The sequence below is a fragment of the Bidens hawaiensis genome, unplaced genomic scaffold, assembly GCF_021521415.1.
Source record: "Bidens hawaiensis isolate Kalapana, Puna unplaced genomic scaffold, B.hawaiensis_p1.1 tig00039502_1, whole genome shotgun sequence".
Classification (NCBI taxonomy): Eukaryota; Viridiplantae; Streptophyta; class Magnoliopsida; order Asterales; family Asteraceae; genus Bidens; species Bidens hawaiensis.
This window is the reverse complement of record NW_027496947.1, coordinates 58,250-76,572: the sequence shown is the minus strand read 5'-3', so window position 1 is coordinate 76,572 and position 18,323 is coordinate 58,250. Positions and strand designations below refer to the sequence as shown.

Here is an 18,323-nt window from a genome sequence, read left to right as displayed (position 1 = left end):
ACATTTATATAGACTACTCCTAAATTTACCATATGGTTTACAACATGACTAGAACCCTTTCAAAGATAAAACACCATTTAACACACCAAAATACCATTAGGCTAAATGTCTTTGGTACCATTCTAGCATGCATCAATGGTATATTAATATCCTTTGATGACATGAAAATTTCAAGTCTTCACTACACGAACAACTTTGCAACACTAAAATTATTAAAAGTCTCGTAATTACATCATATAATACATGCAAACCTTAAATTCTGAAACCATATCTCATGGCCATATGTACTTCATTCCAGATAAACGATTAAATAAGTTACTCGTTAAATTCATCACATCAGAAAGACTAGTCTTTCCACTTCATTTAGCGACCCAAACAAAGGGCCGCTTTAACATCCAATCTCCATGCATGCCCACCACCACCCATCCTCCACGCGTCACACGGCACCGTTAGTGTACTTGAAGTCATCCGGCACGTGACCACCCTCACATTGCACGTGAACGCCGCCGGCCACCCACCCTCTAATTTCCCAACCACCACCACCACCTCATCTCCACCGGCCACCATCTCCTTATACGCTCTATTCGCCCACACCACCCTATCTCCACCGTCAGATACAAACCTCGGACACGTGTCCCTACCCATCTCCGCCCATGTCTCCACCACCACCCCACCGTCCACCACCGTCGTCTCCGTAACCCTCTCCACCGTCACAAACGACACCGTGTCCGGTAGTGTCACGTGACCATCACGTGATAATATCTTCCGTTCTGGCGTCTCTGGCATCAACGACAGCGTCACCGCCGCATCACCGCCGCTGGAAATAACTTTCTCCGATGAAGTCGACGTTCGTGCTCTTCTCTTATTATTATTATTATTATTATTATTATTATTATTATTTCTTTTAACTCTAACGTACCTTCTCTTGTTTCTGCAACTTCTACCAATATTGTTATCGACTCTCGGGTCAGTGAAACCCGACCCGGAAGCAAGCGGTTTGGGTGCAATGGGTCTGAACTTAAGCATCATCCTGTTGACCATGGAAATATCATAAGACCCGCAACCACAACCACCACCACCACCGTATGGTCCGTATCTAGAACCGTAACCTCTTACACCAGTAGTGTATCTAGTATTCATTTTGGATTAATAATTTGTTAGTGTTGTAGTTGGTTTATATATCTATATAATAACATGACTTAATATTTATTAATAATATAGGCATTTTGGATTATGGGAAAGAGAAGCAACACGTGTGAGGACTGAGGACATTGGTTGGAAAGTACAGCACACAGATCTGACTAGTGGAAACTGAAACGTGGTTTTGGTGGGCCATGTGTTTGGAGGTCACTATGTGGGTCCAGTGACTGGAAGTAAACCAATGAGTACGAGGTAAGTGTCGAGTTTTGGATCGTAGGGAAGGACATGTGGCTTGGTAGTGGTCCTAGTACTTGGTCTGTGAATAATGAGAGTTAGGGTTTCTGATGAAAGCATATTGGAAAGTGGGGTTCTAGTTCCAGTTGTTGCAGAAAACTGAAAACTAGATATGCGGTCAGTCGACAGAATTTGACTATATATTTCCAAAACTATATTATATTTCTCATGTAGATACTAGATAGTAACATAGAATTCACAACACTCCATCCATATCCAGTTTTTCGACACGTGACATTCAAGCAGGGCCGGCTCCGAAAAGACGAAATTTTTTTTGGGCCAAAGACGAACTTTTTTTTAGTCCTTAAGTAAAAGAAACATTTTGTTGGGTTTAAACAATTTAATTATAAATGAGCTTATTTGATTATGATTTAAGTTGTGTAAAAAACTTTTGTATAAAAATAAGCTTAAAATTATCTCAAATAAGACCAGAACCTACAACCTTTTGGCTAGATGTCATACCCTTTACCATTAAATCAAGCTAGTGGTTATGTAATTGTGTTGAAACATTGATTATACACATGTTTTTGATAAAAATACATATAATTTATTTTTGAAAAAAAAAAATTCGGGTCTAGCGGGGTGTCGGGCCTGTGGCCGTCGACTACCCTGCCATGCCTCAAAGACGGCCCTGCATCCAAGTCAATAATAAGATATCATGTAAAAGTGGTATAGTGATAACATGCTCAAATAATTATTGCTCAATCATTACTTTGACCAACTCTCCCCTCACCACCATTGTATACAAAATGGTAGCCATCGAAACGGTCCACAAAACGCCCAAGGCTGTGTTCCAGCGCTTTAAATCGTTAGTATAATGCTGACGTGACTTGATGTGTTGGCAATAAACTCTCACCCGACTTTTTTGATCATCTGACTTTATTAATTGGGTATTTAACCCGTATACCTCATAAATCCCTTCATATTTCCAATCGCAAATTTGAACCCAAAATTGAATCCTCTAACCCTTAAACGAGGAAAGTCAATCTCCAATCAAGCAATGATCAGGTGCTCTTCGTGTTGCAACCGGTTTCATGGTTACAATAAACCTGTCCATTGGTATAAAGTCTAAAAATCTTCAGCTTGATATGTGGCATACGCAGAGGATGAACTCATATGGGATCCAATCTCGGGGTTCTATGCTCTCAATTCTGTTGCAGATGTGGAAAACTCATTTTCACTATTAATTTTTCCAAAAACCTCTCTTATAAATGGAGATCGATCTAAATGCACAAATTAACCTTGTTGGTTGAATCTTGCATAGGATAGACAATTATTCACTTTGAACTTTCCATTGTAAAATATACCGAGTCTCCAGCACTTAATGTCCTTGAATTAACTATTGTAAGCATAGACGACAATGGATGATTACACAAGACTTCTTCCTAGTCGGGTCATCCCCTCATTATCATGTCCAATAATGATCATGGAACACTGACTTGGTTATGTGAAAGCACTAGGAATTGATAGTATGCCAAACAATTACATTTGAATCGACTTCACTTCTCTTTCACATATGTGATTTTGTCCTCGATCATTAAAGGTATTATGGTTACCACGATTAACTGAATGTTAAGCTTAGCCTCACTTTTGTCACTGAATGTCAAAGAAATGGACTATGACGTTATTTAAACACCCTTTATGGTACGGAAGATGCATATATTCAAACAGTAATGTGAAAGGCTCTCCCTTTCTAGATAAGGTTTGAGAAAACTCTTAAATACCATTTCTATAAACCCAAATGGTCGTATTTTAAAAGGCCTTCCTCTTTTTCTTGCATTTTGAACAAGTTAAAGGGAAAAAAAACTGATTAAAGAAATGGTTCACTTAACATGTTTGCATTTTATTGATATTAATTCAAGAAATATTGTTTTTTATTAAATAAAACACAGAATGCCAATAATGCAGCTGCCAAACCAGCTTAGATTTTTCAAACCAACCATTACATTAAACTTCAAAGAAGTAAACAGAACAAAAGTAAAAATTATCACACAAAAATAAAAGCTTCTGTTCAAGTTGATGTAGACTTGTCTTCATTTTGCAAATACCTTTAGTAAAAACAAAGAAGAAAGAGATGTAAGTAGAAGTGAGTTGAAGCTTTAGAGCCACTAAAACCAAAAACCAAACCAAGACCGGCTATTAGAGGTGTAAACAAGCTGAGCCATCCACGAGATTCTCAAAATCATGAGCCTAGATAAGAGCTCGTTTAATAAACGAGATCAAGCTCGAGCCAAGAGGTGTGAATTTCTGACACGACATGAACCTCATGAACCTAACATGAAATTCGAGAGTTTCGATATAATCTAAACAGGTTCAGGCCAGTTTCGAGTCAAACTAGCAAGCATGTTTAGACAAAGGTGTCGTGTTCGTGTCAGCCCGGCGTCGCAGGTTGACCTGACCCATTATTTATTTATTTCTATATTTTTTAAAAATGTGTCTTGTGTAATAACTTAAACTATCTGGGTATTTCTTATACCAAAATTTAAACGTCAAATTCAAATGACATATTTTAAATATAAATTCTTCAAAAAAATAAATATATCATGTGAACTTAGAATTTTAAAATACTAACATGTGAAAAAAATCAAATAACTTTCTTTCCAGGTTAAACAAGCTGTATTCGTGTCAACCCGTGAATAAACGTGCCATGTAAGTTCAAGTGTGTGACACGCTTTTTAGGTTAGTGTTGGGTTTTGAGTTCAACCTGCCAACACGCGAACACGACCCTTATCTACTCGAGCCCGAGCTTCACATATCAAATTTGACTAGGCCCATGAGTAAAACAAACTAATTTTTATACTACAAATATAACTATTTGTATTATATATGTAAAGTACATAATTAAATACTAAATATTAATATGCATAACACTATGATAAAATAACTAAATAATATATATTCTGAAATATACCAAATTATAACTATAAATACATAAAAAATATTATATATGTCTATAGATAAAATAACTAAATACTTATTGCTGGAATCCTTATTTTCATCCATATATTTAACTAAAAAACATCTTAATCCATACAATATATTCATCTTTAAGAAAACCCTTACATCCGATTTCTTAAACATCTCTCTGTTCAATTTATTCTTTTTAATTTTTATACTATGCTTTCTCTTTCTTCCACTAAAAAAAATATATGGAATGACTATATGGAGTGAATAATAATCCATAGAATAGAAATCACTATTTGATCCATAATTCTATGCCATATTTTAGGAGATCGGATGGAGTGCAAACTTTGATAAAAACCCTAAACTGTTTCTTAAATTATATGGTTGGAGATAATATAGGGATTCCAATGTGAATGCTCTAACATAAGCTTTCTTAAATTAAACGAGAAAGCCTCAAGCAGAGGCGAGCTCCAGCTCCGCTTGTTTACACCCTTATCGGCTACGTCTAGCACAATTTTTGGTGAAACCAAACCGTTTTTAATACACTGAAAAGGCCTTTAAAAGAGTACTCAAGCATTGTAATATCATTATACACTAAAATATTTAAAAAAATACAATGGTAGTTTCATCAAAAGTAGCTTACCCTTGATGTTTTGCCCAACGTGAGAGTTGATACAACTGAACCGTTTCATTTGAAGCATGACATCCTAAAAGCAGATAATTACGAGGTTGCACCATCCATGCAAACCTCATGAATAATCCAGAATACACACACATTGCTGCACAAAAAACGTGAGGGTAGTTTGTTGATAAGTTATCTTACTAAATAGGCTTGTCAGGCGCGTTGAATAACAATTTAAAATGTCACTTTTTATCCGAAAATATAATTGTATGGGTAGGTTGTGTGCCAAATAAGATTAAGAAACTTATATTGTTTCATAGCAACCTAACTTACTTTCAAGTTTCAACTGTTTGACCAAGTTGACCCTTTTATTTTCACCTTTTTCTTTAATTATTTTATATCCTAACAGATAAATAAAAAGCTTAACCTTTATAACCACATTCATTTAATCTTTATCTGCCTGGACTTTTTAGCCAATTAATTTTGTTAATGACTGATAAGTGTTCTCAAAAAAGATTAAGAAAACTATATATTAATATCCAACAGTAACCTATTTTTTCAAACAAAATGATTTAGAAGGTTTTATGCATTAGAAATAATACACGTTGGTCTGGTTTCGGCTCATTCAGCCAATTTGACCAATAATTTTCAACCAGTTTGACCATTTGACTTATTTTCTTTTCAAATTCTTTTGTTTTACATGTTTGACCAACTAGAGATAAACTATAAGTCAAGTGAACCTGCAGTCATGTTGCCAGATATCATCTCTGGAGGTTTCTGCATGTCCAATAGCCCCTGTCATATTTAATCAATCAAAAAATAATAATGAAAAATTCTGTGATAATATTATTAATGATGTAGTAATGAACGTACCGCAGCAACAAATCCCCAGTTGGCTACAGGACCCCAAAAATGAGTGGTTTTAGGCCCAACAGGACTGTTCAAGAATGCTCGAAAAGAAGCCATATATAGTCTTGCTTTTAAAACTTAAAGCACCTCTGAAACGATCAATTTAAAACAAATTATAAATAGTTATTAGTTCTAATGCGTGTGATGAAACTAGATATGAGCATACGATAACATCATAGAGATATTGAAAACTGCCAAAAGAAAAAAAAAGATGGCCACTGACATGACTAAAAGACTATAACTGTATGTCACATAATGCAACAGTTGCTGGAATAAGATGATATGAAATTATGAAAGGCTAAAAATGTTTTTTTCAAGAAGTCTACAAAAAACACAGACAGGAAAATTAAATAAAATGCACTAGAATATGACCAAAAAGTCTACAGCTGTATGTAACACAGTGCAACAATTGTTGATATAAAAGACAAAAATTTATACTTTTTCAATATACAAATCATGTACCATTAAAAACAGCACAAAAGACATGAAGTCCAACTTGAGTAAATGATCTTTTGTGACTTCTGTTTCTATTTTATTCAAGTAGCAATACGCAACTTAACCGTACATTATATAACAGAAACACTGAATTCCAATCACTTATGATTAAAATATGATATTACTTGTTAAAGAATATAAGGTATTGTGTTAGATACTTGACATACAATGAGACTCTTACCATGAGCCATATATGTGATACTAATACATAATGATATAAAACTTGTTAAAGCCTTCAAAACAAAAACATACTTTTGCAGATTAAACCCTAGCAAAAAAACTACAGCAGCAGATCATCACCAACAAAATCCCTATAAAACACAGTATCTACACTAATTCATCAACAATAATCGACTAAATAATGAATCGTATACGATCAATGTTGATAACTTGCAATCAATCGGAGTAAATTAACAAAAAGGATTGTAGATACTTGATAGTGTGCCCTAACTTCCAAAGCAATTGGTAATCGAATAATAATAATAATAATAATACAAGTGAGATATTGAATGAGAAGAATCGAGTGATTAAATATGACCGGAGAATAATTAAATAAATGCTTACCGTCGCCGCCGCCGACGACTAAAGTAATTGCTTGGCAGGAAAGCTCGAAGACCACTTACTCTGCTGGAATTTACAATTTTTTATCCGACTAAATATACGTTTATCTACACCCCCTAATCTATTTGTTTGTACGAATACAGTCCTTAGACATACTCAAATATATGTGGTCATACTCATAGACCTGTATGACTATGCGTATACGAGTCATGGAGATTTATCATTGGTCGAGTGGTGTGGGTATACCCAACCCCAAAATTCCTTTTTACTATTTTTTTGGACGGTGTCAAAGCAATGACTCGGTTATGTACTGTTAGGTCGACATAGTCTCCTTATATGAGTAACCGAGTTCGAAACAAATCCAATTCAAACCTCAAAAAAGAAAAACTATTTTGAGAAAGAGCCTTGACCATTTACCAAAGTGATGATGGCAAAATTCCTTTTTGTGAAAATATTTTTTTTTGGTGAGAAGTAGCAGATAGGGGTGTTCAGGAAATCCGAAAAACTCCAAATTCAAGCCGAAACTTGAATAATTTGATTCAAAATCATATTCGGATAGGATCGATATGAATGCCCGAATAACTAATTCGAATTCGGATAGAGATTTGAAAAGAAAATCGAATAGTTCGGATTATTCGAATATTTGAATAATCCAAATAACATGTGATTTAATTATTTTGAAGTTTGGCTTTATTCGTATATGTTTTAATTTTTAGAATCATGATGGATCATAGATTTATTTCGACTTTTATTTGAAGTTTGACTTTTCTTCGTGTATTGTTTATTTTAGTTTGCGGTTTTGTATTTTTATTTAATTAGACGTTTGTTTGAATGTTTGTTATACCGTTTATTTCGGGTTGTTCAGATCATTTCAGAATATCCGAATCCATCCGAAATCAATTCGGTTGGATTTGGAACGGGTAAGAACACCTCTAATTCAGATCGGATTTCCGATATAAAATTTTAAATCCTAACGATCCCAACTTAATAATAAAAAAACCGAATATAAGTCGTTAGTAGCACAGAGTCACTCATCAGTCACCAACACCGAAGAGAAGACCATCCTACGGTGATCAAATCCATGGCGAAGTCCGTAGCTGATGATCTGATCGACTTCTTAAACTCTTCTCCCACAGCCTTCCACGCCGTCGGTAACATCCTTTCTTTCTATTGATATTTATATTAACAATTAAACTGTTATTAATTCCATCATTTCATTTACAACTGATTGATGTGTGTTTCGACTTGCAGATGAAGCAAAGAGGCGATTGAAACTTGCAGGTTATGAGCAAATTTTCGAAAGAGGAGATTGGAAACTAGAAGCTGGAAACAAGTATTTCTTCACAAGGAATTACTCTACTATTGTTGCCTTTGCCATTGGCAAAAAGTATGTATTCTATTCTATTTATCACTTCACTTGAATACTTGATAATCCATAATCCATTATTCGGCACACGATTATTAGTATTTCAAGCTCGAGTACGCCTCGTTTATTTTCTTGTAGTTAGTTTTTATACAATTTTTATTTTAGTTATAGTTTTTATATTACATAATATATATTGTTTAGTATATTTATCATGATTTTGTACATAAACAATGATTATGATATAAATATATATTTAATATACTAGATGAATATTATATAAATAATAGCTTGTTTAGGCTCACGAGCTAGCCCGGTCTTGGGCTCATGCTTGATTAATAAGCAAGCTTATATTTAGGCTCCACTTAGTTTGAACTTTTAACGAGCCAATCTCGAGTAGCTCATGGGCAGCTTGGCTCGTTTACACCCCTATACATAATAACTCACAAGATGCACATCAAAACATTTTCGATGTTTTGGATACTAATTTTCCTTTTAATGTAAATCTTTGGGTTTCTTCATTTTGGGGCATACACGTATTAATGTATTGCCATGGTTTCATAACTGTAGTTTACCATAGCTCAATCAAAGGCCTTTTGAAGACACTATATGTGCATCAACTTCTTTTAGAATATTAATTTTCATCTTTTTGTTTAGATATGTTGCTGGAAACGGGTTCCACATAGTTGGTGCACATACCGACAGTCCTTGTCTTAAGTTAAAGCCTGTTTCGAAGGTAATTTCACTTAATTTTGACAGAAGTTAAGAATTATGATGTGATAATTATTATATCTTGATTAGGTATCAAAAGGCAGTTATTTGGAAGTTGGTGTTCAGACATATGGAAGTGGTATGTGGCATACATGGTTTGACCGTGATTTGACCATTGCTGGAAGAATGATTATTAAAGAAGGAAAAGGTGACGGTGCATCATACTCGCATAAGCTTGTTAGAATTAACGAGCCTATTATGCGAATTCCAAACCTAGCAATCCACCTGGCAGACAGGTAATATTTCGTATGAATCGATATGGGCCGGGTGATTGACCCGAAACACCTTTTGTACTGAAAATTAAAACGATTAGTGTGTTAACTGCTAAACATGATTGCAGAAAGTTACTTATGATACAACTCAGCTAACTTTCATACTGTTTGACCCTGTTTTCTTAGAAGCTATATTTTACCTTTTAACACAAACTTAACTTGATCTAGTGGTGTAAACGAGCCGAGCCGACTTGACTAGCTGGCTCGAGCTCGGATCTTTTAACCTACGAGAGCTCTAGCTTGAGCTCGGCTCGTTTAACCTATGAGAGCTCGAGCTCGGCTAGATTCGAGCTCAATTTCTAAAGCTCGAGCTTAGCTTGTGAGGAGTTTTTCAAGCTCGAGCTCGGCTCATTTGTTATTTAATTAATATACATTTATAATTATATTTTTTATATATATTTTAATTACAAACAAAGAAACATATCTGGTAAAATCTCACTTGAAGTAAAGCTATTAGTAGCAAAACTTATATACATGTTCATTATAAGTCATATATGTTAGTTACATATATCATCATTTTATTTATCATAATAAGTATATTAAATTATGTCTATCATATTAAATTAAAAGTTTTATAAATAATAGGCTCGTTAAGGTTTGTGACACAAGCCAGCTCAAGCTCAATAAGTGAAGCCCTGGCTTTGGCTTGTTTATTAAACACGTTTTTTTAGGCTTGAGCTCATTTAAGCTCGGCTCGATCCGCGCTTACATTGAGCCGATCTCAAGTAGCTCACGAGCGGCTTGGCCCGCTCATACCTCTAACCCAATCTACACATTCATAAATTTCAAGTAAACTGTAAATGGGTCAAAATTATTAAACTGTAATTGTTGTATCGGCTTTTGTTGGGTAGGAGCGTTAATGATGGATTTAAGGTGAATACACAAAGTCATCTGGCTCCCGTGTTAGCAACCTCTGTTAAGGTAATCATTTTAATTATTTTATTTGATATATATTAGTGACACATTCTGTCAAATAATTGGTATATGTTCATTAGGCTTCCCTCAATAAAGTGGTTACTGATAATGGGCCAGATGGGAAGCCCGATGAAAGCCCAAATACTTCTGGTAACCAGAAGCATCATTCTCTTCTTTTGCAGGCAAGTCACTTTATTTATTTAATTTCACATAATCAGTTTTAGCACGTGCATTCAAAAACTAATAGAAATTTGTTACAAGTTTATTTATTTGAATATACTAATTGCTGAATTTTCTTGAATGTAGCTGCTTGCAGCTGAAGTTGGATGTAAACCAGATGACATTTGTGATTTTGAATTACAAGCATGTGACACTCAACCAAGTGTAATTGCTGGTGCAATGAAGGAATTTGTATTTTCTGGAAGGCTTGACAATCTTTGTATGTCCTTTTGCTCTTTGAAGGTTAGAATTACTGTTTTTGTCCATTGTATATTTGCATGTTTCCATAAGAAACATGTATGTACGTGTGTGTGCGCACATATATATATATATATATAGAAAAGGGTTCAAATAAGAATAAGGAGTTTCCTAGGAATGGTAAGAATCAACAAATTTTTGACATTTGGCATTACAAATTATGATGAAAGAACAATTCTAGGAAACTATGTCGGTTATAATGATGAAAGAGTAATTCTAGGAAACTATGTTGGTTATTGGTAATTTTAAATCTCAACCATTGATTAACATGATCCAATGGCTATGATTTATTCCTAGTCTTCCTAGGTGTAAAGAAGAAGATGGTTGTAGTGAAAGTAATGTTTATTACTTGAATGTGTGAATAATACAAAGACAACTACATCTATTTATACACAAACAAACCCTAGCTTTCAACCCATAAAAGGCCTATGGGCTTTAACCAACTACATGGGCTAAAACCCTAATTATAACTAAATACAACTAACACTTCTCCTCAAGTTGGAGCATAGATGTTAATCATGCCCAACTTGTTACAAATAAAATCTATCTGAGCTTTCCGGAGCGGTTTAGTTAGAATGTCTGCTAGCTGAAAATTTGTCTTCACATGAACTGGTTGAATGGATGGAGGATCAGTTTGTGTGCCTACTACTCGATCTCTGATAAGGTGGCAGTCGACCTCAATATGTTTTGTCCTCTCATGAAATACTTGATTCTTGGCTATGTGAATGGCTGATTGACTATCACAGTATAACCGCATCAAGTCATTAGAAACAACCCCGAGTTCTATGAGAAGACGACGTACCCATGTCATCTCTGATGTTACATCTGCCATGGCTCTATACTCCAATTCGGCACTCGACCGGGAAACCGTGTGTTGCTTCTTTCTCTTCCATGATACAAGATTTCCTCCAACAAACACACAATATCCGGTGGTAGATCGTCGAGAAATCGGACAACCTGCCCAATCTGCATCTGAGAACCCTGATATCCGACCATCTCCTTCTTCCGTGAAGGCACCCACACGACAATGACCCTGATCAGAGTATAATATACCCAAACCAGGTGAGGTCTTAAGATATCTTAAGACACGAATGGCAGCATCCCAGTGACCGGTGTATGGCGCAGCCATAAATTGGCTCAGAACACTAACAATAAAGGAGATATCCGGTCGTGTGACGGTCAAATAATTAAGTTTACCAACCAACCGTCTGTATCGCTCGGGATCTTTCATTGGATCTCCTTCCTTTGGGAGGAGTTTCTTTGTAGGAAGCATTGGGGTATCAACAGGTTTACAACCCAGTAAGCCACATTCAGTCAACATATCAAGGACATACTTTCGTTGGGAGAGAAGTATTCCTTGTGGAGAGCGAGAAACTTCTATGCCAAGGAAATACCTCAATCGACCTAAGTCGCTGACCTGAAACTGAGACTGAAGAAACTGCTTGAGTTCGGTGATCCCGACCTCGTCATCACCTGTGATTATAATGTCATCCACATAAACAACTACGATAATCCTCTTTCCTTTCTAGTGTCTAAAGAAGACAGAGTGATCGTAGGCACTCCGAGTCATCCCAAACTGTCCCATAAATTGGCTCAGAACACTAACAATCACACTAGAGAATCGACCAAACCATGCCCTGGAAGACTGTTTAAGACCATATAAAGAACGACGTAGTCTGCAAACTTTCGAGGCCTCCTCCTCAACAACGAACCCTAGTGGCTGCTCCATATATACCTCCTCCTCAAAAACACCATTAAGAAAGGCGTTCTTGACATCAAGCTGGTGGAGCGGCCAATGATTAATGGCAGCAAGAGCAATACAAATACGGACAGATGGCATTTTAGCAACTGGCGAGAAGGTTTCATCATAATCAATGCCATATGCCTGAGAATACCCTTTTGCGACCAACCGAGCCTTCAAGCGGTGTAAGGAGCCGTCCGGGTGTAGTTTAACCGTAAACACCCAACGACAACCAACAATACGCTTCCCTTTAGGAAGTGTTTCAAGATCCCATGTATGATTGGACTTTAGAGCCCCAATTTCGTCTTCCATAGCCTTTCGCCATCCTGGGTGAGCGAGAGCGCTCGTCACATTTTTGGGAATCGGGTAGGAATCAAGAGTAGTGGTGTACGCATGAGATTCCGGAGATAGGTGGGTGTAGGCAACATAGTCCTGAATTGGGTAACGAGTGCATTTCCGGGGTTCTTTGCGAAAAGAAATAGGTATATCGGGTAGTGGTGCACCAGGAGGATCATAAACGGGTGTATCAGGGGTAGCTTCTGGTAAAGGTGTCGGATCGGGTAAGGATGTATCAGTGAAAGGTGTAGATTGTTCGGATGCAGACGGAGGATCTGAGGGTATTTCGGGGTTGTGGCCTGAATGTGAATCAAGTGTCTCTGATATTTGACCCTTCCCTCGCCTAGCATATGTGAAAAACAGTGGCGGAGGTTCTGTCGGTGGGTCAGAATCAGCAGAGATTGGATCGGTAGAGGGAATCGACACAGGAATGGTGTGGAGGAAGGGAGATGTGGGTATATCGAGGTCGGGAAACGGGTCAGAAACAGGAGTGGAACACTCGGGAAAGTAAGGAGACTCATGAAAAGTGACATCGGCACTAGTAAAGTATCGGTGAAGTGATGGGCTATAGCATCGATACCCTTTTTGAACCCGTGAGTAACCAAGAAAGACACAACGAATGGCTCGGGGATCAAGTTTGATGGTTTTCGGACGATGGTCATGAACATAGGCGACGCAACCAAATACTTTAGGTGCGAGAGGAAATGGATCATCGTTGGGAAATAGTACAGAAAACAGTGTTTTACCATGAAGAACGGTTGAGGGCATGCGGTTAATCAGATATGTGGCAGTGAGAACGGCATCTCCCCAAAAACGATGAGGAACACGTGATTGGATCATGATTGTGCGAGCAACATTCAATATGTGACGATTTTTGCGTTCGGACACACCATTTTGTTGAGATGTATAAGCACACGATGATTCATGAATAATGCCGTTGGTTTTTAAGTATGAAGAAAAGTCGGTGGAAAAATATTCTTTAGCATTATCAGATCGTAAAGTTTTAATGGTGGTGTTAAATTGGTTTTGAACATAAGCATTAAATTCTCGAAATATGGAAAATACCTCACTACGAGATTTCAACAAATAAACCCAAGTAGTGCGAGAATAGTCATCAATAAAGGTAATAAAATATTCAAAACCCAACGTAGATTTGATAGGGCAAGGACCCCATACATCAGAATGCAACAGTTCAAAACAAGAACTGACTCGATTGGGCACCCTAGGGGGATAGGGACGCCTGGTATGTTTACCAAGTTGACACGACTCACAATGAAAATTAAAAGACAAAAGTGGTAAATCTGGTCGCATTTGCCTCAGAACCGCTGTAGAGGGATGACCTAACTGACAGTGAGCCTCCCTGACAGCGGAATCACATAAGTTTGCTACAGGATGTGAAAACGGGAATATACGATAGAGACCTCCTGATTCAAAACCAGTACCAATTACCCGGTTTGTTCCTAGTTCATGAAAAACGCAGTGAGTTGGGTAAAAGGTCACAGAACAGTTGTTTTGTTTGGTAATCTGACTCACTGAACAAAGACTGGTAGGAAATTTAGGAACAAATAGGATAGAAGACAGTTTTAGGTTTTCCGAGTTACTGATGGATCCTATGCCGAGAACGGGACATGAAGATCCATCGGCAAGACGTACCGGTGCATGGGAAACATTTTGAAGACTAGAAAAAATACCCCGATTCCCAGTCATGTGATGTGTGGCTCCAGAATCAATCACCCATGATAAGTCAAGGCTAGAAGGTTTACCTGAATGTGCCGAGCTGGTTTGAGGATGAGGCAACTGGGAGGTAAGAAACCGTTGAATAAGATCATGCTCCTCTTTAGTAAATGTATACATGTATTTATTTTCGCCCATAGTGATACACGAAACTGAAAATTGACTGTGAACAGTAACAAGTGCGGGTGGAGGGCGGGAACAGATTCCGGCGTAAACAGTTACTCGTCGCGAACAGTAAATCCTGGCAGCGAACAGTAATTCCGGCAGTGAACAGTAACCTTCCGGCAGTGAACAGAAATTAGGGCAAATGAACAGTAACTTCCAGATGTGAACAGTAATTTCCGGTATAAACAGTAACTTCCGGCTGGAACAGTAATTCCGGCGATGAACAGTACTCCGGTGAACAGTATTCCGGCGATGAACAATGATTCCAACGTGAACAGTGCTCGTCGGTGAACAGTACTTTCACGGTCGAAAAAAAAGGATTTCGTGACAGGACAGAACAACAAGGCAGGAGCTTGTTTCAGATCTGAAGGCTGCTGGTGACGGCTGGTCAAACTCGGGTTCAGGTCAGATCGCGGCTAGGGTTTGGATCGAGAGTGATACCATGTAAAGAAGAAGATGGTTGTAGTGAAAGTAATGTTTATTACTTGAATGTGTGAATAATACAAAGACAACTACATCTATTTATACACAAACAAACCCTAGCTTTCAACCCATAAAAGGCCCATGGGCTTTAACCAACTACATGGGCTAAAACCCTAATTATAACTAAATACAACTAACACTAGGAAACTACTTGTTTTTAGGATAACCCTCCCCTATATATATATATATAGAGAGAGAGAGAGAGACTAGTTATTCCACAAAGTGGAATTAACATGTGAAGGTACGAAGCCACCAACATGGGAAACGTGGTGTGTGGGAGATGGGTATAAGCATCTGCAACAATTACACACAAATATTAAATAATTACACAGCCATATATAACTAATTACGCACAATAGTACGCACACTACATAGACGCTTTTAAAAACAGTTGATTTTTTAAAAGTACATCAATACCGTACTTAAATCAAAGAGAATAAGATGCTCGATTTTATGGTATAATTTAAAAAAGGGTTTACAAAGTATATACAAGTTTTTGCGTTTAAAATAATTAAAAGCCAACAACTGAGGTTTTGCCTATAATGCCCTTCTAGCCGTAAAATTCCTTTACTTTTGTACACATGGCACACCTCTAACGTCTCAACCATTGATTAGTATGATCGAAGGCGGGGGTCACTTACACGTTTTACATCAAAAACACTTTGTATTTGATCTTCTACACACACACAGCAGACACACATTATTGTGTATTACGGTTTTGGGTTTGTAATAAATTGTTTATAAATTTTAGGCGTTAATAGACGCCACAGAGTCAGAAAAAAGTCTTGAAGATGAGAGTGGTGTAAGAATGGTGGCATTGTTTGATCATGAGGAAGTTGGATCTAATTCAGCACAAGGAGCTAGATCTCCAGTTATGTTTGATGCTCTTTCCCGCATTACAACCTTCTTTTCTTCAAATTCACAGGTAATAATAATAATAACTTCATACCCTAATTCTTTCTTTTTAATCTGTAATTAGACTTTATAACCAATCACAAAATACAAATCCATCTGTAATGTTATGCAGTTATTAGAAAAAGCCATCCAAAGAAGCTTCCTGGTGTCTGCTGACATGGCACATGCCTTGCATCCAAATTATATGGTTTGTGTGTATTTATTACATTATTATTCTTTTTATACAAAGACTAATTCATGTATTATCTTTTTTTCTTTTTCTCTCAGGATAATTATTCATTTTATACAAAGATTAATTCATGTATTATCTTTTTACTTTTTCTCTCAGGATAAACATGAAGAAAATCATCAACCGAAGTTACATTCTGGGCTTGTGATTAAACACAATGCAAATCAACGATACGCTACGAATGCGGTTACTGCTTTTATATTTAGAGAAATAGCAGCCAAACATAGTCTTCCTATTCAGGTGGGCCCGTTAACCTTTTGAACTTTGATAAGATTATAAAAAGTATGTAAATTAATAGTTTGTTTTTTAATAATGATTAAGGTGTTGTAATCATTTGAATACTCTTTGGGCTGCTTTCACACGTTTAAGTCTGGTTGGTGGGTTGACGGGTTGAATTGTTTAACCTGAACACGACTCGTTTATTAGTGTCAAAAACCTCAACCCTAATGTGCACACACTTAAAGTCGTGTAGCCCAAACACAACCGGTTTAACTCGTTTATCTAAACGTGTCAAACAGGTTGGCGGGTAATACTCAAGTTGTAAATGTGTTAATCGGGCTGGAAAAAACTGGGTTAAACAGGTCATAAACGGGTTGGTGGTTGACATGTTTACTAAACGGGTTGGCAGGTCGACCCATCTAACTAAATGGCTTAAACATGTCAACCCGAAAACAACCAGTTTATGATCCAACCTGGCCCGTTTCAACTAATGCCACCTCTATTGAAAATAAAGATGAAATAACCAATAAGTTTGTACATTTATTATTATTCTAACTAATGCGCGCACACACACTTAATCAAGAAAGGTTTTATGTAAACAGGACTTTGTGGTTCGGAACGACATGCCGTGTGGTTCGACCATCGGGCCGGTCCTGGCTAGTGGAATTGGGATTCGAACCGTTGATATTGGGGCCCCACAATTGTCAATGCATAGCATAAGAGAGATGTGTGCGGTTGATGATGTGAGGCATTCATATGAGCATTTGAAGGCATTCTATGAAGAGTTCACATGTCTTGATGCCAAGATTGCAGTTGACATTTAGGTTCATCAAAGTGGTTTATTGTCGTTAGTCAAAGCTCTTGTGTTTCAGCTATTGATTTTATACATGCAGTTTGCTTTTGCATTGGTCTAGTGTTTGGTTTAAAAGTATTGTCACCTGTAATGAATGGATTGGGATGGTCACTACCATTTATAGTGTAACTATCAATATAGATTTGAGATAGAAGATAACTGTCAATGCAACTATTAATGTGATTATTCTAAGTATACTGAGTATCATTCATGGGTAATCTGTGCAGAGGATAATCAGAGTATAGGTTATCCTAAAGCATAGGATAATCTAGACCAGATGTTTTATAATCTAGTCGGAGTGGAGGTTATTTAATTAGTTGACTGAGCAGAGGATGTTTGTATGTCATGGCTAACCTTAATTGATCCCATATAAATACTCACTTTTGTACGTTTAACGTTTCTTGAGCACCTACTAGAAAGATAACTAGCTGCAGAGAGTGGATGTAGATCAAACAAATCGAACCACTATAAATCTATTGTGTTCATCTTGTTATTTCATATTAGTGTGCGCGTATGGGTATATCTTGTGTTTGTGTTGCATTCGTGTGATTGAATCGAAACTCTATCGATCCTGACAATGTTTTTGTATGTCTAATTATTACAAAAACTAGGATAACTTATCCAAAAATGATGAATTCAGACACACTTTAATATGCATTATATATGAAGACTCGTCAACTTGAGACTCGAGTTACATAATTGAGTTCAAATAAGATTTTTGTCCATTTTGCTCTTCATGTACTTAGGAGTTAGGTCCGTCTCATCTAATGATTGGTTATATAGGAAATGGACTTACTAAGCAATGTCATTCTATTAGTGCAAAAAGGTGGTGTGGTTTGCACACATTTCCCTCTGGTTTCTTTTTATTTTCATTTGTTAATTTGTTATATATATATATATATATAATTGTTTATTTATATTTCAC

At 36.8% G+C, this 18,323-nt stretch overlaps 3 protein-coding genes across 4 annotated transcripts; 1 reads left to right on the top strand and 2 right to left on the bottom strand.

The window, feature by feature from the left end:
* Positions 1–363: 363 nt before the first annotated feature.
* On the bottom strand, positions 364–1,140 carry LOC143591292 (uncharacterized). Its single transcript, XM_077071542.1, has 2 exons — positions 920–1,140; positions 364–817 (listed from the first exon to the last, which is right to left on the bottom strand). Exons 1-2 carry the CDS (start codon positions 1,138–1,140, stop codon positions 364–366), a joined length of 675 nt encoding a protein of 224 aa, XP_076927657.1.
* Positions 1,141–3,288: 2,148 nt separating this feature from the next.
* LOC143591281 (mitochondrial pyruvate carrier 1-like) lies at positions 3,289–6,364 on the bottom strand. Of its 2 annotated transcripts, XM_077071531.1 has the most exons (4): positions 5,834–6,364; positions 5,701–5,755; positions 4,982–5,117; positions 3,289–3,482 (listed from the first exon to the last, which is right to left on the bottom strand). In XM_077071531.1, the coding sequence occupies exons 1-4, from the start codon at positions 5,924–5,926 to the stop codon at positions 3,446–3,448; spliced, it is 321 nt and encodes a 106-aa protein (XP_076927646.1). In that variant the 5' UTR covers positions 5,927–6,364; the 3' UTR covers positions 3,289–3,445. The 2 variants fall into 2 exon arrangements, with proteins under 2 accessions (XP_076927646.1, XP_076927647.1); XM_077071532.1 differs by lacking the exon at positions 3,289–3,482 and having other exon boundaries at positions 4,978–5,117; positions 5,834–6,360.
* Positions 6,365–7,997: 1,633 nt separating this feature from the next.
* On the top strand, positions 7,998–17,474 carry LOC143591272 (putative aspartyl aminopeptidase). The gene is made up of 11 exons (XM_077071524.1): positions 7,998–8,076; positions 8,177–8,312; positions 8,946–9,024; positions 9,090–9,295; positions 10,183–10,252; positions 10,327–10,428; positions 10,553–10,708; positions 15,934–16,107; positions 16,210–16,284; positions 16,426–16,566; positions 17,148–17,474. The coding sequence occupies exons 1-11, from the start codon at positions 8,007–8,009 to the stop codon at positions 17,367–17,369; spliced, it is 1,431 nt and encodes a 476-aa protein (XP_076927639.1). The 5' UTR covers positions 7,998–8,006; the 3' UTR covers positions 17,370–17,474.
* Positions 17,475–18,323: the final 849 nt, after the last annotated feature.